At 30.8% G+C, this 24,485-nt stretch overlaps 3 protein-coding genes across 3 annotated transcripts; 1 reads left to right on the top strand and 2 right to left on the bottom strand.

The window, feature by feature from the left end:
• The first annotated feature begins 3,877 nt into the window (after positions 1–3,877).
• On the top strand, positions 3,878–10,412 carry LOC111910689 (DEAD-box ATP-dependent RNA helicase 16). Its single transcript, XM_023906520.3, has 13 exons — positions 3,878–4,165; positions 4,252–4,416; positions 4,583–4,672; positions 4,776–4,904; positions 4,979–5,079; positions 5,175–5,289; positions 5,421–5,552; positions 5,637–5,702; positions 5,831–6,010; positions 7,034–7,129; positions 7,195–7,335; positions 9,218–9,559; positions 10,211–10,412. Exons 1-13 carry the CDS (start codon positions 3,995–3,997, stop codon positions 10,280–10,282), a joined length of 1,800 nt encoding a protein of 599 aa, XP_023762288.1. The 5' UTR covers positions 3,878–3,994; the 3' UTR covers positions 10,283–10,412.
• A 1,576-nt stretch (positions 10,413–11,988) lies between these two features.
• Positions 11,989–14,839, bottom strand: LOC111910691 (pentatricopeptide repeat-containing protein At3g49740). Its single transcript, XM_023906521.3, has one exon. The coding sequence runs from the start codon at positions 14,357–14,359 to the stop codon at positions 12,194–12,196; it is 2,166 nt and encodes a 721-aa protein (XP_023762289.1). The 5' UTR covers positions 14,360–14,839; the 3' UTR covers positions 11,989–12,193.
• Positions 14,840–14,859: 20 nt separating this feature from the next.
• LOC111910673 (DUF21 domain-containing protein At2g14520) lies at positions 14,860–20,127 on the bottom strand. The gene is made up of 11 exons (XM_042901465.2): positions 19,736–20,127; positions 19,560–19,636; positions 19,386–19,469; positions 19,034–19,147; positions 18,862–18,948; positions 18,325–18,464; positions 17,819–17,906; positions 17,335–17,408; positions 17,132–17,259; positions 15,086–15,339; positions 14,860–14,998 (listed from the first exon to the last, which is right to left on the bottom strand). The coding sequence occupies exons 1-11, from the start codon at positions 19,908–19,910 to the stop codon at positions 14,960–14,962; spliced, it is 1,260 nt and encodes a 419-aa protein (XP_042757399.1). The 5' UTR covers positions 19,911–20,127; the 3' UTR covers positions 14,860–14,959.
• Between the last annotated feature and the right edge of the window lie 4,358 nt (positions 20,128–24,485).

The following is a 24,485-nucleotide window of genomic DNA, read 5'->3' as shown; positions in this document are numbered from 1 at the left end:
CAACACCTAGGGAATTACTTTACGGACTATATCATGATTAATTTTGAGACGTGAGATGGCCATCTTGGTCATATAGATGTTTCAATATCTTATATTCTTGAAATGGAGATATATGAGTTGTAATTTACAAGTCGGTTGTGCATTAGTATTGCGAAAACGCGTCAGTAACACGATGTTATAAAACACAATGTCATGTATGGTTTGGTAAGTAAAGGATACAAGCATATATGTCAAAGTTTATTTGTTTCTTTTGCCTTAATGGGAAAAGCGATATCTTTGGGCCCCTCGGTGATTTGGCGTTGACTTATAGTGTTGGGCCCAACCAGGACTCAATTGATGTGTTTAATTTAAAGTCTTATGTTGTCATCACAAATCATAAATCAAGAAACTAAAATTTAGACAGTGAGATTGATTATAATCAATGTATCATGTCTGCATAATATCTAGTAGAATGAAAGAATATTGGATCATTTATCTTAGAGCCAACATCTGGTCATTTCAGAGTTCAGCATTTACTATGGAAGCACTATTTGTTGTCTAATTTAGAAGATATACTGGTAATTATAGTTATAAAGTTATCCAAATGGGAGACTATTGTATTAGGTGTCTAAGCCAATAATTGAATTAGTATATACTTGAATTATTAGCAACGTCATTTTGGGTTGCCCTCAAACCTAGTAATTGAATAATATGAATTTTAGTGAGAGAGATTGATTTATTGATTTATTATATGATTAATAAATAGCAATAAATGAATCTATTAATACATTATGAAAATAATATATTAAATAGAAATAGTAATATTAATATTTAATTAAGAATTAATCAACAATTAATTAAAATTAATCTTGGGATTAATTGGATTAATTAAAAGTGCAAGGGTTAAAGTGTAATTATTCAATAGTTGAACACGAGAGGTTCTAGAACCTTCATGGGTGGACGGTTTTATGGTATTCCAGGGCATCTTGAATATTCCTTACAGATAAATAGGAAGCTGGATAATTACCAATTTGAATTAATATTATTTTATTAATTTTAGGGTTATCCAGGGTTTCCTACTTGCACTATAAAAGGAACCCTTCGGCCACTGCTTTTCTCCAAGCTAAGGCCGAAATTTCCATCTTCTTTCTTCTTTCTCTTTAAGCCTCCTTGTTGCTAGGGTTGGGTGTGAACCATTAGAGACACGAGATTTCCAGTGCTAGCTACCAAGCAATTTCAAGAAGGATTATGTTTGATTATCTATTAGTATAATTAAGAGGTATGTTTTTACACCCTTTTATTAATTTGAAAATACTAGGGTTCTTGATCTTCAATTGGTTATTGCATTAAATAGTGAAAACGTTGACCCTTTAGGGTGTATGTGAACTTAGGGTTTATGTTCTTCCGCCAAAAATAGTTTTTTTGTAGCATATAAAACCCATCACTCATAACATGAGATCTCATTATCAAAATTCCACCCACTATTTTCCTGGTTATCTAATCCATATCAGAAGAAATAATCGAATCTAGTACCCGTTGTACTTGGGTGTGCTTGGTCCGTGTCATCGGTTTGCACAACTTGGAAATTCCGCGTCTTGTATCCTTAGTTCATCTGTGTCACTCATAACTCCAAACTCCAAGCATCAGATGTTGTTCTTACTCAGCCTAAAGAGTGTTGTGAGCTCTTGTACATTGCCTCATCCCACTTTCTTATCTTTTTTACCATCTACCCTTAAAAGAAATGAGGGAATTTCATTTAAGGTCCAAGTCACCATATGATTCTTACACTATAGTAGTTCGTCTTTGTGACTTGTTCATGGAAATTTCAAAAAGTTCCCTTGCTCGACATCGTCTTCTTGACGACCATTTTTAACAAACTTCAGGTGTTCATTATTGTCTACACCTTTTTAGTACTATAAAATATTTTCATGTTTAATTTTCATTCTTTAATATTCCATCATGTGAATTCTTTTCCCTCTTGACTGATTATAGAACATCTCTCAACTATTGTTATTTTATCATCAAGTTATCATATTTTGAAATCTTATTCCTTCTTACGCCCTCATCATGTTCTCCATGTAATCTTAACTTTTCATCACCAATCACAGAAACTTGTAAGTAGGGCTTACAAAGTTCCTCCTGTTAAACTATTCATCACGGTAGTCTGGTACCTTAGGGCAAGGAACTCTCATGGACTCATCATCGTCACTTTTTGGTTTTAATATTTGTATGATCTGAGACAGTCTTCATACTGGCTGTCTTCCTATTGGGCTTGAGAAATACCTTCAGGTATCTTTCACTACTCTTATTTCCTTACGATGACTTCACTTTCCAGTCTAGTGTATTAGGTTAATGCACCATCGCTTGCCTTTTACTAGTGTCCTCGTGTTACAAGAATATCCTTCTTCCATAGCTACCTTCACAGTTGACACTTGATAATGTTGTCATATGGTCGGCAACTCCTTAGGATACCAAACGCTCTTATTAAGTCAACAATATCATGTTCCTTCCCAAGTTGTCTCATTCATGCTTTCTTGTACTATCTTGCTTTCATCATCATATCTCTATTTCTCTATTTATGTCATTAGGTCACCTTCCAGTGTTGTCAATCACATCCTAATATTTCTTTCATCTAAGGATGGAATTCATGATCCCATGTCATTCTTTTCTGAATCAACTTGCTTGTAACTTAAAGTTATCACTCCTATGTTGTAACATAACCTCATCCCAAATTATCAACTTCAATTAATTTTCTTAATCATAAATTTACAGTTCTAGTTCTTGTCCCATTTTAGACTTTTACCAAAAGTCAACTATGTCCATTTTTAGTTAAATTTTTGTTAACAATTTAAATAGCTCAATTTGCTTCATTCTTTATTGTTTCTAACTCACTACTAATGGTACTCAAAGGGTACAAACTCAATTTCAACATAAATAAAACATATACCGAAAAACAAAAAAAAATTATAAACCCAAATTGAAGATGTTACATGATTAATCTCACATTTATATTATCTCGTTCATTTTTTGATTAATTATCAAGTTCCAAGCTATAAGTTTTTTTTTTGTTAACTTCAACTTCATGTGCACATCGCACATGATGGTTTTATACTCTTTAATAGACAGATCATGATCAATACATCGAAATAATTTACATCTCCCCCTTTTCTTCATATAACTAATTAGGTTAACATGATAATATTATCATACAACATTAACACAACTTTTATTAAATAATTAGGCATGTATGATAGTGTCTTTCAGGGTTCAATCAAATCCACGATTCCTATTTTTGATGCCATACAACAATCATATCTAAACGAGGAGCTTATCTCGTAACGACCTTCAATTTGGCGTATGAAATGGTAAGAATATGATGTTTTACTTGTTGATCGTTGTTTCATTTTTCCATTGTGCATCTCCTTTAAATCCTCAATATAGGTTAAAATATTAGATTAATACTAAATTTGTAATTATACAACATCATTTATATCAACATAACTAATTTTCTAAATATTTTTTAATTTACATAGGCTACCATATAAGATGCCACATAGTGTCTTATAAACTCACGATACAAATTACAATAGTTTAAAAGATATAAACCATTAACTTAAGTGACTCCTGCTTTCTAAGAAACTTACTTCACCAAACATGTAAATCTACTTTGATGGTCGTATTGATATAAGCCCCAATCATAATTACCACAAAAAAAGTTTATGTTAAAATCATTGGATAACCATAACAACCAACTTCTTTCTACAAGACTACAACTAACAAAAAAATGCCACATTATTTTCAACTTTCAAAGGACTGAAATGAAATAAAATACTAACATAGGGACTCAAGTGCAAATAAATCAAAAGGAAAACTCAATTCCTGTTATAGGGCGAAGAGACTGCAAATAAAATTTACCTCCGCCTCCTCGCATCGCATGTTCAGTTGAAACTAAAACCACCGATACCCTCTCCTGCCGCCGTCTTCTTCTTCCAAAAGCTTCACTCTGCATACAAAAATGTCGAATGTCGAAGAAAATGATCTCCATGAAGAAAATCAAGAAGGAGAAGAAGTGCAAGAACTTAGCTTTGAAGAGCTAGGATTAGACCCTCGTCTAATTCGTGCCCTCACGAAGAAAAACATCGAAAAACCCACTCCAATCCAGCAAACTGGAATCCCATTAATCCTCGTAAGTTCGTTTTCTGAAATTATTCCCCCCTAAACAAACACAGTTTCTTTCAATCGAGTAATTAATATCTCTGTGTAAAACATCAGGAGGGGAAGGATGTCGTCGCTCGAGCGAAGACTGGTTCCGGAAAAACATTCGCTTACTTGCTTCCATTGCTTCAGAAGCTCTTATCCGATAACAATACTTCACCCTCAAAAGCCCTAGCTCCCACAGCTATGATTCTTGTTCCCTCACGAGAACTCTGCCAACAAGTATAAACCCTTATCCCAAAAATCTGTAAAATTTTACTTTAAATTCCAAATGGGTTAAACTTTTCAATCAATTATAAACATCGCCAACAAGAACCCTAAAATTTTGCAACAATGCGTTTCATAGGCTGTAATTTTGACGTTTTTAATCTTTATTGGGTATTAACAGGTTTATTCAGAGGTGTTATCGCTAATTGAGTTATGCAGAGTGCAGCTGAAAGTAGTTCAGTTGACGGGTGAACCAAGTTTCTCTGAAATGGTTCGTTTTTGTAAATCCTTTATACAAAATCCAATTCCGTTCTTCAATTTCATAAAATTCAATGGTAAATTGGTAATTTTTGCTTTTGTTTTCCAATTTTCAGGCGACAGCATTATCAGGGCCTCCTCATATCTTTGTTTCTACTCCAGCTTGTGTCCAAAGATGTCTTTCATCAGGTGTTCTTCAAGCAAAATCCGTTCATGATTCTCTTTCAGTTCTTATTCTTGATGAGGTATATGAACTCTTTTCTTTCTGTAAAATTTATAATACTTTTTATAAAAGTACTTATTCATTTTAGTAAATCAGGCAGATCTTCTTTTTACATATGGATATGAAAAGAATCTCAAAGATCTCAAAACTCACATTCCTAAAAAATGTCAATGCCTTCTCATGTCTGCTACCTCAAGGTTTGTCTGTGTCATCATCACTTCTTATAAGATGGTATTTCCAATTCTACCCCTGCAATTTGTTCATTCAATTAATTCTGATGAAATTTTTGCAGTGATGATGTTGAAAGCTTGAAGAAGCTTTATCTACACAATCCCTATATTCTTACTTTACCAGAAGTTGGTGATGGAAAGGACGAAATTGTCCCCAAAAATGTTCAGCAATTTTGGGTAAGAGCTTAAGAGCTAAAATCTTGTATACTTTATTAACAAAGTTCTTTTAGGGTATTTCTTTCATACATTTTATAGTTTCTTGAATCTTTATTTATTATTGTTATTATTTTTTTTATTTGTATATTTAGATACAATGCAGCTATAGAGATAAGCTTCTTTACATTCTTGCAATTTTGAAGTTGGATCTTGTTCAAAAGAAAGTCTTGATATTTACAAATACAATTGACACAAGTTTTAGATTAAAACTTTATCTTGAACAGGTATTATTTTTCCCATTAAATTAATCTTTTTTTTTTTGTACCTATTATAGATTTTAATACAACTTTTTTTATATTTTTTGACAGTTTGGTATAAAATCTGCTGTGTTAAATGCTGAATTGCCTGTGAATTCACGTCTACATATTCTTGAGGTATTATTATTCCCTTTGACTTTTGTTGAAGTTTTTATAATTTCTATATAATGTTTTTTTTATAGGGTTTTGGTTCTTAAATGAATAAAGAAAACAAGCTTCATGGGATTTTTATGTTTTTTTTTCAGGGATTTAATGCGGGACTTTTTGATTATTTGATTGCAACTGATGATAGTGATTCAAAAGAGAAGGATCAAACTGATGAAAATAAGCAAATTGAGAAGAAAAAATTCAAGAAAAATAAGAAAAGAAAGGTGGATTTGGAGTTTGGTGTTGTTAGAGGCATAGACTTCAAAAATGTTCACACGGTAAAAAAAAATTCTTAAAGTTTTTTATTTTTTTGTTTTTTTTATTTTTTGTTTGATCATCTTATAAGTTATAGAGTATATATTCAACTTAAAACCATGGTGGAAGTTATTGGTAAAATTGGTGATATTTAACACCAAAAAGGGTATTCTAGGTATATTCCTTTTTTTTTTGTTCTATCTTTTATAGATTTAAAAAAACCCAACTCTTGTATTTATTAGTTTTTTTACAAATTTGAGCCACATCTTTTTATTAAAAGAACTTCATAAGTTATATTTTCAGACAATTATGAATGAAAGAAATAATTCGTATATATATAAATTATGGTAGTTCTAAAACAACCATTTAAATAAGTTTGAAAGATAAAACGTTAAAAAATATGACATATTTTTTATATAATTTTGAATCATAGTATTTGAATTTATTCTACATAATAAATTAATATGAATGTAATATATAATTTAACATCATGAATAACCATATTACATATAAAAGTGTTAATCTCATAAAAGACCTTATTATATTTTGTGTTTTTCTTGGATTTAACCTCAACTTTATTATTTTTTTTTTCCGAAAAAAGATCTTGTATTTTTCATTTTCCAAAAAAACCCTCACATTCACAAGTTTTTTTTCAAAAAAAATAATCAAGACCAGATTGAAAAAAATGAAAAATGCAAGGTTTTTTTCAGAAAAATAAATAAATTTGAGGCTTAATCTGGAAACAAAACACAAAATATAAAGTCTTTTATGAGATTAACCTTATAGAATGTTATTATACAAATAATAAAACTAAAAATGCATAAACTTTTGGTAAATATTAATTACTAAAACAATTATTTAACCAAGTTCGAAACACAAAAAGTTGAAAAATCACATACTTTTATATAAAATTTGAAGCATAATATTTGAATTTAATCTACATAATATCAATTTAACATATAATATAACATCATGAGTAACAAATATAGAATATTATAATACAAATAATAAAACTAAAGTTTTATAATTTTTTTTTTTTGTAACAGGTTATAAATTTTGATATGCCTACAACTGCTGCTGGATATGTACATCGAATTGGGCGTACTGGAAGAGCGTATAATACGGGTCAATCTGTCTCAATTGTAAGTAATTTTTTTTATTTTTTATCTTGATTATTTTTTAATTGAAATTTGTGATTTTTGAATAGGTTTCCCCTGAAGAAATGGAGATATTTGAAGAAATTAAATTGTTTTTGGGAGGAGAAAACGAAGATAAAGACTTGACATATATTGCTCCTTTTCCACTTCTTGAAAAGAATGCTGTGGAGTTTTTAAGATATAGGGCTGAGGTAATTCACCTAAATCTATTTTTTCTTTATTATTATTATTTAATATTTATATTTTATAACATGACTAAATGCAAAGGAAAAGCAAAACAATTTGATCTATTTGTTTATTATTATAGCATTATGCTTCCATTTCTTTTATATTACAATATTGTACTATGAATATTTTTTTTGTATTTTTAAAACTGTATTTTATAGCATTGTAATTTTAAAAATCCATCCGTTGTACTTTTTTTTTGTTTAAACAAAAAATTCCAAATCTAAAAGCTACTCATTGATGTAGCGTTTAAGAAAAAGGTATTGATCTTTTTTAATCAATTTCCAGAATTGTCTTTAAAAATATATTTATATATTTATCTTTTTTTTTAAACAGTTGTACTTTTATGTAATTTTACATATTTCAAAAGCTTCCAACTACCTTTTGCCAAACACTCGTTACTCGTATCACAAATAAAAGCCACCTTTTGCCAAACCTCAAATTTATTTTTTGTTTGAAAAAAACCTTGTATTTTTTTCGTTTTTTTCGATCTGGGCCTTTTAGTCAATTTTTTCAAAAAATTGTAAAATGTGGGTTTTTTTTTGAGAAAAACTAAAAAAGTTGAGGGTTTATTTGGAAGCATTTAGAAGGTTAAGGGTTCTTTTTTTTTTTCGTAAAAAAACTACAAAGTTGAGGGTTTGTTTCGAAAAAAATAAATTTGAGGTTTAATCCAGAAACAACACAAAATATAAGGTTTTTTGAGATTAACCCCTAAAAAAATTGTACAATGTGAGCATTTTCTCAAGAAAAACTAAAAATGTTGAGGGTTTATTTGGACTCATTTACAAAGTTGAAGGTTTTTTTTTGGGAAAATTACATAGCCAAGGTTTTTTTTAACAAAAAATGAAAAAGTTACATGGTCTTTTTCATACAAAAAATAAATCAAGGTTTAATCCGAAAAAAAACACAAAACATAAGGTCTTTTATATATATATATATATATATATATATATATATATATATATATTTTAAACACTTGTACTTTCATGTAATTTTACACATTTCAAAAGCTTTCAACTACCTTTGCCAAACACTCATATAATAAATGAAAGCTACAACTTCCAGCTACCAAAGCTACTAGTTATTTTAATCAATTTCTAGAATTGCCCTTAAAAATATATTTATATATTTATCTTTTGGTTAATCTCATAAACAACTTTATATTTAATGTTTTTTCTAGATTAAACCTCATCTTTATTTTTTTCATGAAAAAACCCTCAACTTTGTCTTTTTTCTTTTTCCGAGAAAACCCTTAACCTTCCAAAATTTGCAAATAAATCCTCAACTTTTTTAGTTTTTCCTGGAAAAAACGCACATTTTACAATTTTTTTTAGAAAAAAAATGACTAAAATTGCCAGATAAGAAAAAATAGAAAAATACAAGGTCTTTTTCAGACAAAAAATAAATTTGAAATTTATTCCGAAAAAAAACACAAAATATAGGGTTATCTATAGAAAAGTCCCAAACTTTTTTCAAAAGTTTCAATAAAGTCCTAAAAGTTTTTTTTTTGAACAGAAAAGTCTCAATATTTTGAAAAAATCATATAATCTATCATTTGCCGTTCAAATATAAAGAAAGGACTTTTTCGTTAATTTAGGCAAAACATCAAAATATTGAGACTTTTCTGTTAAAAAAAAAACTTTTAGGACTTTATTGAAACTTTTGAAAAAAGTTTGGGACTTTTCTGTAGATAACCCCAAAATATAAGGTCTTTTTTCAATAATCATACTTTCATGTAATTTTACTCATTTCAAAAGCTTCCAGCTACCTTTGCCAAACACTCATATAACAAATACCAGCTTCCAGTTACCAGCTAGCAGCTAATTATTTACACATCTAAAAAAACAGGATGTTGCAAGGAGTGTGACAAAAATTGCAGTAAAAGAAGCAAGAGCACAAGATCTACGCAATGAAATCCTAAATTCAGAAAAATTAAAAGCTCATTTTCAAGAAAATCCAAGGGATTTAGATCTTTTGAAACATGATAAACTTCTAAGCAAAAAACCACCTGCTCCTCACCTACGCGATGTCCCTGAATACCTAGTGGACCCCACAACCCAACAAGCTTCCAAATTTGTTAAACTCACAAGAGCTGCTTTCGGAAGAAATAACAACAATGGAAATAATAGGGGGTTTAAGGGGAGAGTTAATAAAAAAGCTGGAGATCCTCTCAAGACTTTTTCTTCACAAGTATGTAAATTTTTATTTTGGGAAATCTCTGATAAAGTCCTAATGTTTTGGGTTAGTTTACGGTTTAATCCTAATATTCACTTTTTTGAACAGAAAAGTCCTGATTATCTAATTTTTTATACGATAATCTGTTGAAAAAAAATAAGATTGTTTCGTTCATTTGGGAAAAATATAAAATAGTCGGGACTTTTTTGTTCGAAAAATAAAAGTTGAGATTAAACTGTATACTGACCCAAAATATTGAGACTTTATCGGAGATTTTGCTTTTGTTTTTTTGGGTTAATGTCGTAAATGTGTGTGTGTGTGTGTGTTTGGGTTATTGTCGGAAAAGTCGCAAATCTTTTAGTTTTTGAATAGAAAAGTCTTGATTATCTAATATTTTTCTCAAATTAACGGGGAAATCATTTTTTTAAGATGACAGAGTATTGTGTAAAATTAGGTAATTGAGATTTTTCTTTTCAAAAAATAAAAGTTGAGACTTTTTCACAAGATTGGACAAAATAATGAGACTTTTCTGATAATAGTATTTTTTTCATTTGTGAAAAAGGAAATGGTTGGTTATCATTTATGATGTTAACCTATTTTTTGGGGGATTGTTATTTCATTATTTGTTGGTTTATGTGTTTGTTATTTTTTTTTATGTGATTTTAGGGTAAAGGGATGAAGAGGAAAGGGATTGGGAAGGAGTTTGGGCCAAAGCAGAAAAAGAAGCAAGATGTGTAATGGGAATTGTAAAGATTGGGGTTGAATATTCCACCACAGTTTTGTAGCATTATTAAATCATGATCTTTTTGTTTTGAGGGATAATTTGTTTATTACAAGATATGAGATTTTAAACCATGGTTTTGTTGTACATTTTGTTTTGCTTATTTGATTGTGTTGAATGAATTGAAAGTGAATCAAACTAAAAATACAAAATTACATGCACATAAGTCCACTCGGAGTGGCATTCTCGGCAAACAATGGCTCAGCTCGTCGAGTTCAGCTCTCGGTGATATTTCACAGATGAGAGAAGATTTTTTTTTTTAATCTTTTTTTACTAATTAACTCACATTGCTTTTTTTTTAAAATAACTTCTTTTCAAAAATATAATTGTTTTTTTTTTCTTCAAAGTTCCAATTTTAAACCCTCTTCATCTATAAATACCATTTTCCTTATTTATTCTTCACCCAATTCAAATATTCTTAATTTAATTCTTTTAACTTTTTTATTTTTCATATTCTTCTAAACATAATTATTAAAAATGGTTCATGTTTAGTCTCTTAAAGAAGGGATGTTACTCGTTTGTTCATGGATTGATGTAATAGAAGATCCAATCCACATTAACGACAATCCACATAGTTTTTGGGGGAGAGTTGCCGAAACATACAACAATCAAGCCCATGTTCCTCGAAGTAAGATCAACTCTTCTCCAAATGAAGACATGCAAATGTACATGCAACTCATTTTAACAATGTGTTTCGCAGGATGATGCATGAAGCCGAAAATGAAAATATTTTGCTAGCAAATGATATTCAGGCTTACCATGTTGAAGCTGACAAACATTTTCGGCTTGTTGAGTTTTGGCAAAATTGTGATGCAATCCCCAAAATTTGTTCAAATTTAAACTCGTCTTTTTTTTTTTCCTAGTGTGTTATGTTTTTTAAGTTTAAGTCTGTATTAGTTTAATTTTAAGTGTGTTATGTTTTTTAAGTTTAAGTGTGTATTATTTTAATTTTAAATGCGTTTTGTTTTTTAAGTGTATGTGCTTTTTTTTTTTTTTTTTTAAGTTGATGAAATTTTAGTTTTAAAAAATATAGTATGTTTGAAATGTTTAGTTTTTTAAATTAATTAATTAAAAAAAATACCATGACAAGTGTGGCAATCCATGTCATGAAAATGACAAAAATTGTAAAGAGTGACAAAGATGACGTGACGCCTACGTGGACCATAACAAATGTGACACCACTCCCACCAGCTTACGGAGTTGTTTATGTTTTCCCCATAAAGTTTTGTGTTAGTAAAAGGGCTGAAATAGGCTATGCAAATTAGCTTAAAAGTTATCTGAAAAGCCGATAAAAATGATATTCTATAAAACCAATTGATAAGTTAGTTAAGATAATATAAACCGATAGAAAATAGCATATGGACATGTAGAAAATTGAGTTTTTTTTAACTATTAGTAAATGGTATATATATATATATATATATATATATATATATATATATATATATATATATATATATATATATATATATATATATATATATATATATATATATATATATGAGAGAGAGAGAGAGAGAATTAAAAAAAAAAACTAAATAAGCTCATTGAAATATTAGTTTGAGTAGGTTTTAAAAAGTATATAAGCTACTTTTTGATTACAACATAAGAAATTTCAAAAAAATAAGACTATAACTTGCCAAAGATAGCCTTCATATAATTGTACGGATAAAGTATTTTATACACGACATTTGTTTCTTTTTCATCAATTTTAACAATATTTATTAATTTTAATACGAGTTTGGAGTAAACAAAAAGAAGACAGTAAATGCTTGATGTCGTAATCCATTAAGCCATGCTTTTAGCTGAACACATTAAGTCATTCTATCATTAAGTCAAAAAGAATTAACACCTAAGTTTCTATGGTTCTATGATCTAATCCAACTATACCCCGGTTGCTTCACAACCCCATGACCCCTCATCATCTTCCTCACACCCTCCGCCTCTTCCCAAAATCCACCATCCGCAAGCATATTCGCCAAAACCACATAAACACTCGACTTATCTTCTTCCATTTCCAAAAGAATCCCACCAACAATCCTCCCAAGTCTCAAATCCCCATGAGCAGCACATGAGCTAAACAAACTCCACCACACACTACAATCCACATTACACCAATCACTCTTCACCATCTTCTCCACCTCATCAAGATATCCCGCACGTCCCAAAAGGTCAACCACACAAGAAAAATGGTCAACTCCCGGCTCTAAACCATACTCGTTGACCATTGACTTGAAAATCTTGACCCCATCTTCAACAAGTCCCGCATGGCTACATGCCGTGAGAACCACAATGAAAGTCGTATGGTCTGGTTTGACTTTGACTTTGATTTTGACCGAATCTGAATCTTGCATTGATTCAAAACATGAAATTGCCTTCTCCCCTTTCCCGTGTTGACCGTATGCGGAAATCATTGAATTCCAAGAGATTACATCTTTGTGGATTATCAAATCGAAAACCCTAGAAGACCAATTTAAATCCCCACATTTTGAATATAAAGCGATTAGGGAATTCCCTAATGATGTGTCGTGGAAATAATGAGATTTGATTATGTATCCATGGATTTCTTTTCCATATGTTAAGGATGAAATGGTGGCACATATGTTTAAAACCATGGTCAACGTGTAGACATCGGGAGTCAAACGTGATACGATAATGTTGGAGAATAGATTTAATGCGTGAAAGGAATACCCGTTTGAATGAAACCCGGAAATCATTGAATTCCATGATATCAAATTCTTGGAATTCGTTTCGTTAAAGATAATGTAAGCCTCTTTGATTCCATTCCGTTTGGAAAGATTTGAAATCAATGCGTTTGATACTTCGGTTTTTGAAATAAGATTGTTTTTAATCACAATCGCGAGAATTGTCATAATGCTTTGTATGGATTCCATAGTTGAAAGCAAGCTTCCGATCGTGAATTCATCTGGTTTGATTCCGTGGTGTTGCATTTGTAAGTAGGTCGGAATCGCGTCTCCGGAATTGGAATTGGATTGAGCATGGATTGTTATCATGGTGTTCCATGAGACACGATCTTTTTGTTCCAATTCCATGAACACCAATTCTGCGGAATGAAAGTCGGAGTTATTGGAATACATGGTGATTGCCGCGTTACTTACGGAATTGGAATCGTGGAATCCGGTCTTGATGGAATGGGCGTGTAGTTGTGTACATGAGTTTTTACAAGGACTTGAGCTCATAAGACTCACGTAAGTTCGTTCAGTTGGGTTGAGACCGATTTCTTGCATGTTTTTGAACATTACGAGGGCATTTTCGTCTTTTCCCATGCTCACCAGACCGGAAATCATTGCATTATAAGTGATATGATCATGTTCTGTTTCATCAAACACTTGGTGTGCGTCATTAGCGTTTCCGAAGTTGAAATACATTGTGATAAGAGCATTTGTAACTGAAGGTTTGACTAAAAAACCAGTCTTGATTACCAGTGAGTGAACTTGTACACCATAGTCGATTAATTCTGAAGAACACATGCTCAAAACGCTAGCGTAACTGTAGTTATCATGTCTAATTCCCAACAAGTGCATTCGATTGAACATATCCAATGCGATGGATGGATACCCATTATCTGCGCAACCTGTGATTACGGCGTTCCAGACAGCTTCGTCTCTGTGGGGTATTTGATCGAGCAGGTGGCATGCATAATCAACTTCCCCGAGGTTTGTGCACGCAGACAATAGTGTTGTCCATGAATACACATCCGGGATTTTTATCTCTGCGAAAACCCGTTTTACTGAAGCCAAGTCTTCTGATTTGGAGTAGAGGAAGAGCAGAGTGTTGGCTACGTGTGAGTAGATTTTATAGCCGGTTTTGATAACTTGCGCGTGGACCTGGTTTCCGGCGGTGTCATCACGGAGATTGGCGCAAGCTGTGAGGGTTGTAGAGAGGGTATATTGATCTGGTTTTAGATAGTGGGAAGACTGAATTTTGTGGAACAATTGAAGGGTTTTTGTGTATTGTTGTGATTTGGTGAGCTTAGCAAGCAAGCAGTTCACCTTGATGAGTTCACTGTTCATTTACGTTCTTATGTCAAAGATCCGATTTTCAGAAGAAACACCCACTAGAATTTCACTTTTGTAGAATCATTTACATCAAACCCATGTTTCTTGATGTCGCCGACGCTCCAATCATCCACCCTACAATGAACTTCCTTGTGATGATGTAAAAACTTACAGGAGTTTAAGGAAATTACATTCAGAGGTGTTAAAATTGAAACTTGTTTCGCAAGAATCCGTTGTAATTGAAACATCCGCAGTAATGAGGTGTACAAAATCCACGATTAGAAAATCTTGGGAAAACGAGACAATGAACGCTTATCGAGTGAATGAGGAGAGAAAACAACGTAGTTTACATGTTCGATGAAATGCCTAAATGAGCATTTTGTTTGGGTTTTCAAATACATTGCAGCTCCTTCACTATTCGAGATCAAAATACAATGTACTCGTCTAATAAAGGCTTCTGATTTACTGTTGTGTAACTAATGTAAAGAAGGCAATCATTTTATTAATATAAATTAAACGAATTTAATACTATTTTCATCAAAGATTCATTTGCAACTACAATTATACAGTTGCAAGATCACCAAGTGTCCTCTATATGGTCTTGTCTCCATCTTATTACTCCTTATGATGATCTGTTTCATCGAATATCTCATCCTACACAATAAATCAAAACCCAAAATTAATAAAAAAAATCAATATTCAAAGTGGTTAGAATCTTTGAAAAGATTAAAGTGATCATACATTTAGAAGCTCCTCCATAACATCTTCCATTGTAATGATGCCTACGACTTCCCCTTCTTGTCTAAAAGAAGAAAATGGTTTTTCCATTATATTAAGTACTTCAGGAAGGAACTTATCCGACCACCTTCTGCTCTTTGACGATTCTGCCCTTGACACATTACCACTACCAGAAATCGTCTTAAATTTGTTAAATGCTCTCCTGCTTCTTGAACCTCCATAGCTTTGACACCTTTCGTTCAAAATATCTACTCTCACTGCAAATAGATTCCTTTTCAATACTTGGCTATATGAAGGAAAGAAGATTGTATCTTAATGGAGTTAATGGGGACATGTTCTAGAAAGAAAATGATTTCCTTGGGTTATTGATGTTTTGGTCTTTTTGATCGGTTAAAGATATTCCAAGAGGTAAAATGGTCATTTATGTTCCTTAATACGGTTTACTCGTCCACTAAAGATACAATCTTTGTTCTACTTAATGGATTTAATGAGGATATGTTCAAGAAAAAAGTGAATTTTACTAGGTTATCGATATTTGATCTTTTTGATCTGTTGAGAATGTTCCAAGGGGTAAAATGGTCATTTACATTCGTTCATATGGTTTATTCGGTCCAATAGAGAGACAATTTCTGTTCAACTTAATGGGTTTAATGAGGACATGTTCAAGAAAAAAGTGAATTTTACTAGGTTATCGATGTCTGATCTTTTTGAACGGTTAAGAATGTTTCAAAGGGTAAAATGGTCATTTACGTCCGTTCATATGGTTTATTCGGTCCAATAAAGAGACAATTTTTGTTCAACTTAATGGATTTAGTGAGTACACGTTCAAGAAAAAAATGAATTTTACTAGGTTATTGATATTTGATCTTTTTGATCTGTTGAGAATGTTCCAAGGGGTAAAATGGTCATTTACATTCGTTCATATGGTTTATTCGGTCCAATAGAGAGACAATTTCTGTTCAACTTAATGAGTTTAATGAGGACATGTTCAAGAAAAAAGTGAATTTTACTAGGTTATCGATGTCTGATCTTTTTGAACGGTTAAGAATGTTTCAAAGGGTAAAATGGTCATTTACGTCCGTTCATATGGTTTATTCGGTCCAATAAAGAGACAATTTTTGTTCAACTTAATGGATTTAGTGAGTACACGTTCAAGAAAAAAGTGAATTTTACTGGGTTATTGATGTTTGGTCTTTTTGATTGGTTAAGAACGTTCCAAGGGGTAAAATGGTCATTAACGTTCGTTCATATGGTTTACTCAGCCCAATAAAGAGACAATCTTTGTTCAACTTAATAGATTTAGTGAGTACATGTTCAAGAAAAAAAGTGAATTTTACTGGGTTATTGATGTTTGGTCTTTTTGATCGGTTAAGAATGTTCCAAGGGGTAAAATGGTCATTAACGTTCGTTCATATGGTTTATTCGGCCCAATAAAGAGACAATCTTTGTTCAACTTAATAGATTTAGTGAGTACATGTTCAAGAAAAAAAGTGAATTTTACTGGGTTATTGATGTTTGGTCTTTTTGATCGGTTAAGAATGTTCCAAGGGGTAAAATGGTCATTAACGTTCGTTCATATGGTTTATTCGGTTCAATAAAGAGACAATCTTTATTCAACTTAATGGATTTAGTGAGTACATGTTCAAGAAAAAATGAATTTTTTTGGGTTAGGGTTATCGATGTTTGATCTTTTTGATCAGTTAAGAATGTTTGATCTTTTTGATTAGTTAAGAATCTTCTAAGTGTAAAATGGTCATTTACGGTTGTTCATACGGTTTATTTGGTTCAATAAAGAAACAATTTATTCTACATAATGGATTTAAGGAGGACATGTTCAAGAAAAAAAAGTGATTTTCTTGGTTATTGATGTTTGATGTTTTTAATTGATTAAATATGTTTCAAAGGTAAAATTACCATTTACGTTAGTTCATACGAAACAAAAAACGTCTGTCTATTTTAATAGAAAAATTCAGGGCAAAAATTATTTTATTTTAAATATTTTTTAAACAATGTAGACAATACTAGAGAAATATTGCATCATATACTCACCTTCACTCGGGCCCTTGTTGGTTGGTTGCTCGATTCTTCCACTTGGCAGTTTTATGACTACAGCTATATGACTAAGCCCCTTTTGGAACTCATTTAAAATGTCATATAATGGCATTGTGTCTGAAACTCTATAAAATACCAAAAAAATATATATAATATTTTGTTACATTGCATAAGCTATTAAACTCAATATTGAAATATACCTTGGAATCAGGCGAAGAGTGATATTTTTTATTGGTACACAATCTGCTGGATTTATAGTCATTAGATTCTTCACCTACAAGTTAGTTCATGATGAATAAATTTATTCATAGATAACCTCAAGAAAATAATTCGAGTAATTACCCGAAGATAATAATCATAAACTATTAACCATCTTTTTAACCAATAACACAAAAGAACTACCAATTTGCAGTTTATTGGTTGTGAAATTATTCTATTAGAAAAATATATTCATATTTTGCAATAAAGTTACAATATTGTTAGCAAAATCTTTTTTTTTTGTCAGCAAAATACGATTTCGCAAATCTTTTTTAGAGTTTCGTGACCCAAAATCTATAAAATTGGTGGTAATTTGAAGTATTTGTAAAAAAAGTGGTTAATTTATTACATCTCATATCATATGTTATATCATATGTCGATCTTTTATGCGATTATCCCCAATATTTACGTTAACCCACTAATTACCAAAAGGGCTCCGATTATGTTTCCCGGTTGATCATAATATACTGGCACTCTGCTATACCCCTTCTCGATTATCATATTCATCAAATTCCTGAGACACAACAACTTATTATTTAATATAATTGAAAATGAAACTAAATCTTGTTACATTATTGATACTTAATAACTCGGTCCCACATGGACAAAAAGTGATAATTATGTTGTGGGTCCAATAACTTCTACCAAAGTTTAGGGGCTGTTTCGTAGAATTTGAATCAATATATGAATTAGACAGAAACTTCGAGAAATTTGCTTCTGACTAAAAACATGTTGCTTGTTTAGACAGCTGAATGATTGTACTGAACGATAACATGACTACTTTACCATTCTGTTTAAATTTAATAGTTTTTTTGAGAAATTCATATTTACATGCAAATATGACCTTAATATGATTAGAGGTTATTGGACTAGTTGTAACTTTGTAACTATGTAGCTTTGGGCTTGAGGTGTTAATGATTAATGTGTGGTACCTATCAAGTTTGGCATTGATATCAACTGAAAAAATTTGAGACAAAGGAGTCATTGCATCACGTGCTGTTTTTGCGGTAAGTTCAAGTGCTCCTCCAATGATTGTTGTCTCATGAAGTGACAAACTTCCACCTTTCCCCGCCTTCATAAAGTACACCATGAATTTTCATCACATATATTAATCTTCAAAGAAATAGCAATGTGCTTTTGGTGATTTGTTAATTATAAGATTCTCCTTTCGTTTTGAATTACAACATTGTATTATGAAAAATCTATGCAGTTATGTAAATGTCATCCAAGTACATTACAATTTCCACTACTATAATTGGGTAAAGTTTTTTCAAAGAATAACGTTATAATAATAAAAGTTAAAAAAATTAAAACTACAACGTTGTGATCGAGTAGATTTCTTAAAATAGAACACGTTAATAAGAAAATATTGGAATTATATTGTTGTAATAGAAAGAAATACAAAAAATAAATGAAGGTACATTACCGTTTCTTGTATTTAACTACTAAAAAAAGTAAAAATATTTTACCTTATTACCATGAAAATCAACTAATGTCTTTAACTCAGCTCGACGAAAAAGACTCACGTGTCCCTTCCCCAATATGCAATCTAGCACCTAATTCAATAGTAAAAATGATCAATCGGGGCTAAACTGTAAATTATTCAAAGTATAATAGCTTAATAAGAAAAAAAAAACTCACCTTGCTTATCGGATATGCAACAGGAAACCATATCCAAACTAGAACACGAACTAGTGGAGTCACGGCTGCACCGATTGCTAGGCCATAACGCGTGCAAATAGACTGTGGTATTATCTGCTCAAACGTAGAAACCAACACTTCAATTGACCATTTCTTTTTTACATTTTGACTTTGTTAAAATACAATATGTATTCTTTTAACAACTCTGAGCTGACCCACACTGTCATACTAAATAGCTGACATAAAAGCCCAATGTCCAAAAGAAGCCCAAATCCACTTTGGAACTGAAACTTTCACACTTCAACTTTCGATAATTGAGCCCTTGACTATTACTAACAAATAAAATGCTAACCTCACCAAACAGAAGAATCAGTGTCACGGAAATAATAATAGCAACCGATTCAGGGACCAAATTGTTCAAGAATATAGGAAGTGCCTGAAATAATTAATACCACATTTTAACTAGGTTTAAAAAGTTATAAAAATTATGATTTTTTTTTTGGTTCATGAATAATTAATTATATACCTCCATGGCCGTGGCATTGCTGATTAAGAGTGTGCAAAGAACTAAATGATGCCTTTTCACAACCGATAAAATCTTTGCTGCAGTGAGACAAGATTTATGCTAAATTTCAAGAAGTTTTATAAAACTTAGATTAATTTGGGAAAACAAAAATAAAAAAATAAAGATTAAATGGCTACATGCACGAAGACGATCCATGGGTTTTCCTGATTTTGCAAGAACTTCAAGGTCAACGAGGCTCATTGACATGAGTCCAAGTGTGAGTCCAGACATCATGCCTGCAAACAAGACGATCATGGAGATGACTGCTACATGAAAGAAGAAGTCTGGGCTGCAACATGATAAGTACTTCATTCCTGTTTTGAAATCGATAACCCTTTTTTTGATCTTTCATCGTATGTTTTTATATAGATTTGGGGTTGTAAGGAAGGCTACTAGAAGATTGTTAACAAAGTAATTGGATTTTGAGCATATTCCAAAGGGAATTACACTCTTTTTCATCAAAGGTTTTGTCATTTGTGTTTTGATTTGTTTTTTTTCGAAGTGCAAAACTTTGGAAGGAATTGTGATGATAAACTTATGCCGGCTGATCACTTGGATGTTTTAATATTCCAAATGAGTTAAGTTTGGATGTTTTGTTATGGAAGTCAATGAAAAACAAAAATTTGATCCCATAAAATTTAGGGTTAATGTTATAATAGGGCAACAACTATATAAAGTGTTTTATAGATACCTTTAAACTAGAAAAAAAATATTTGTTTTTCAAATAACATTGTGAACTAGAATAATCTTTTCTAACCGTCATAATAATATTTTAAAAAGAAAAGTTATATATTATTATATTTTTATATCTTTTTAGTTTGATTGTATTTTTAAAACACTATAAGTTAGATACCTTTTTTCATAGCTTTTTCATTTGATAATCATTTTTTTAAATTTTTTTTAGCACTTGTCTATTATGTAAAAATACATAAAATTTATAAAATTTGTAATCTTAATCGTTTCACATTAACATCAATCTATTTTTTCGGACAAAATATTATATTACAGTAACTATTTAATAAAAATATGATGATTAAACTATGAATACTGTAATATATATATATATATATATATATATATATATATATATATATATATATTTTGATATTAATCTCTAATTATCTTTATCTTTACTATTATATAAAACATATTTGATGTTTCTTGAAAATTAAGATGTACAATTTTTATAACACCATGTGCAATCTTATTAAGCTTGTAATGCAAATTTATACATGTGAATCTTATTTGTAACTTACGGTAAACCCTAAAATCCTCCATACATCTTCGTCTGCCGTTTCTCCCAAATGTCTTCCATCTCCCTCCTTATTCTCTTCAATCTTCGGCACCGTAACCATGAGTTTCCTTACTCTCTTATATTTTTTTATTTAATTTTGAATCGCTGATTTTCTTCTTCTTTTGATTGTTCCTGTGTTTGTTGCATGATCAAGAATATGGCTATTCTTCTATATAATAAGCTATTAAAGTTTTTCGATTTAAATTGATTTACAACAGGCATCATAGAAATTCACCACCGATGTTTGTTTTCTTTATTCTCTCTACTCTCTCTTTCTTTCTTCATCCAGAAACCCTAATCATTTTGGTAGATTTTGTGAAACCCACCATTGTCGTTGCTGCTATATCTACACACACACACACACTAAATCACCATCGTGGGCAATATTATCTACAAAAAACAATAATGCTGATGCGATTAACGATAACATGATCGATCGATTTCACGAAGAAGAGAGAATTTAATATAGTGTCGATGAATCCATAGATGATAAAAATGGCTTCTATCCGTTGAAATTCTTGAACTCGATCAGTGTTAGTGGTTTACCTCTGCATTACCTTCGATTAAAAGTTGGATGCGCGATAATACTGTTACGAAATATTGTCCCAACAAATGGATCGTGTAATGGCATCCGATTGATATGCAAAAGCTTTTAGCAAAATGTCATTGATACAGAAATAGATGTTGGTCAACATGCTGTAAAAATGATATTTTTGCCTAAGATTCTTTTATGTCCATATGATGATTACATGTTCTCATTCAAGCTAAAAAGAAAACAATTCCTATTCGATTGTTCTTTGCAATGACAATCAATAAAGCTCGGGGACAAACAATTCCAAATATAGGTACCCATCTTTCAAACCCAATATTCTCACATGGAAAACTTTATGTTGCATTACCAGAGGGGTTTCACGTTGCAATACAAAAGTATTAGTGAAGCCTAACGAAAATTTAAAAGGTGATGAAGTTTATGATGGGTTTTGGTCATAAGACATCCTATGTGCTCATACAAACCCTAATGCTTGGATCTAGGTTTCTCTATTGTACATGCTTTGAATCCAAGACTATAAACCCTAATTCTAGCATATGGAAATCGATATTAACATATAATTAGGTTTAAGATATTACCTTGATTGTTATGTAGCAATAACAATCCCAATTCCTCCTTGAATTGACTTTGGAAGGCTTAGAGTCACAAGCTTCACTCCTCTAATGACTTACAAACACCAAGAGCAAATGGAGAAGGTATAAGGAGAGAGGGGAGGTATTGAATTCGTTCCTAAGAAGCCTTAGGGAAGGTCTGGCCGAATTCATGAGTCAAGGGGTGTTTATATAGGTGTAGAGATAGGGTTTCAGTCCTTATCCTTATCTAGTTGCTTGCTTACCAAACAACCCATAAGATAAGCCTTGAATCCTTATCATAGTCGAATTCTAAGGTCCTTATCACCTCAAATTCGTCCAACCTATCCTTAAAATAATCCTTACCTTATTTTGTAACTATCACATAATTACAATTCAGCCCCTCTAGTTTAATTAATTACATTTGACCACAAAGTTAATTCTTAATTAATTATTGACCAATATTAATTAAACAAATATGATTTCTCCTTTAATATATTATTCTTATAACATATTAATAAAGCATAATAACCTCTCTCTATTTATTTCTCCAATCAAGTTGCTTTGGTGAAGGCAACCCAAAAGGACCATGCACCATCGGGTCAAGTACATACCAAAATAGTTATGGACTTAGACACTAATCTAACAGTTTATACACCAAATCAACTATAATAAATGAAGATTCATTTTGCAATGTGTCAATCTCTCATTAGTTTTGACACTTGTCATTTTATTATATTTTTGAATCAACTATAATAAATGAAGATTCATTTTGTCATGTGTAAATCTCTTATGAGTTTTGACACTTGTCATTTTATTATATTTTTGAAATTTTGTAATCCTCCTTAATAAATGAATGTTTTTTTGCCATATGTTAATCTCTCATTAATTTTGACACTTGTCATTTTATGGTATTTTTGAAATAAATATTATCCACTTGTCAATTTTTGATTTGTTTCAATTTTTAAAATTAAAGTCATATATACTTATATATGTAAAGTATTAAATATCATATATATGATATTAAATTGTAATAAATACGTTTATTCCTTTCTTATTTTAAAGTTGTACCTTAAAAAATATTTTCTGTTTACACTTTAATTTAATGTTTAATCTTTTTTAAAATCAAACCGTGTAATATACGGGTCTCACACCTAGAGTGGTGTATAAAGAAGTATTGCACGATTAATAATGTATAATCAGTCATGTGTTATTACACATTTTCATATTTGTGTATTCTTATATAATTCTATTATTTTTGTTTGACAACTTAAACATTTCATATTTTGTGTCGTCTTGATCGGTTTCTTTTTATCGGTTATTTTAATGTATCATGTAACAAATAACACCATAGTTTTGATTATATTCTCTTCGTCATGTACTTTCTTTTGGAACATAACATTTTTGTAAATGAAACATATATCTGAAAGAACTTACACACCCCGCCGTTTTGCGTGGGTACACTGCTAGTTAAGTATAAAGATTATTAATTTTCATATGTTTGACTATTTCTAAAAAATAAAAAATGTGCAAAACTAAAAATATTAATTAGTCCTCTTCGTTTGATCTATACGCACCTCATATTTATTTATGTATATTCTTTTGATCATAACAACTTAATATACAAATGGATTCTCATGATATTTCCATGAAAATAAATGTCACTTGACTATTGAATCCAACATAAAGATGGAGCTAAGTGAAGCGATACTAAAGCCAACTTAGTTGTTTGAATTTTTGTTTAGTGTACTGTACTTAGGGGAATATTATCAACACAATATTTTTAATCATGATATATATATATATATATATATATATATATATATATATATATATATATATATATATATATATATATATATATATATATATATATATATATATATATATATATATAGAGAGAGAGAGAGAGAGAGAGAGAGAAAAGAGAAAGAGTTAGGTTTTTATATAACCTATAAATATTGTATGAATGTATGACACGTTCTCAACCAATCAATTGAAAAATGGTACTATGGTAATTTAGCATATAAATCATTTAATTAATTTTAAATGATAATCTTATAATTATGGTAGTTGAGATTAACAAGGAATTTGATTTCTAAAGCACCAACTATATATCGACCTAATTTTGGGAATTTTTTTGGGATAAAATAGGATTCACACATAAGAAGTAAATGATGAAGAATGCTATCTCCTGTCATCGACTTGCCGTCTCCACATACGTACAAAGCCATCGTTGGACCACCACTGGTATCCTATTTCACTATCATTTATGTTTCCTCTTCATCGTACCCTTTCTTCTCCAACGGAGGATTTATCACAGACAGGGCCATCATGATGTCTCTTTCCTACTCTTTGATAAATTGTTGTCTCGTTTAAAAAAAGCGATATGATCTTTCCTCTCTATCTCTCTGTCAAACAACAAAGTAAACCTTGAATCCTTATATCATATTCATCTAATCTCATTGATCGAT

This window comes from Lactuca sativa, chromosome 4 (assembly GCF_002870075.4).
Source record: "Lactuca sativa cultivar Salinas chromosome 4, Lsat_Salinas_v11, whole genome shotgun sequence".
NCBI classification, from domain to species: domain Eukaryota; kingdom Viridiplantae; phylum Streptophyta; class Magnoliopsida; order Asterales; family Asteraceae; genus Lactuca; species Lactuca sativa.
The sequence above is the reverse complement of the archived record's forward strand: the minus strand, read 5'-3'. Positions and strand labels throughout refer to the sequence as shown.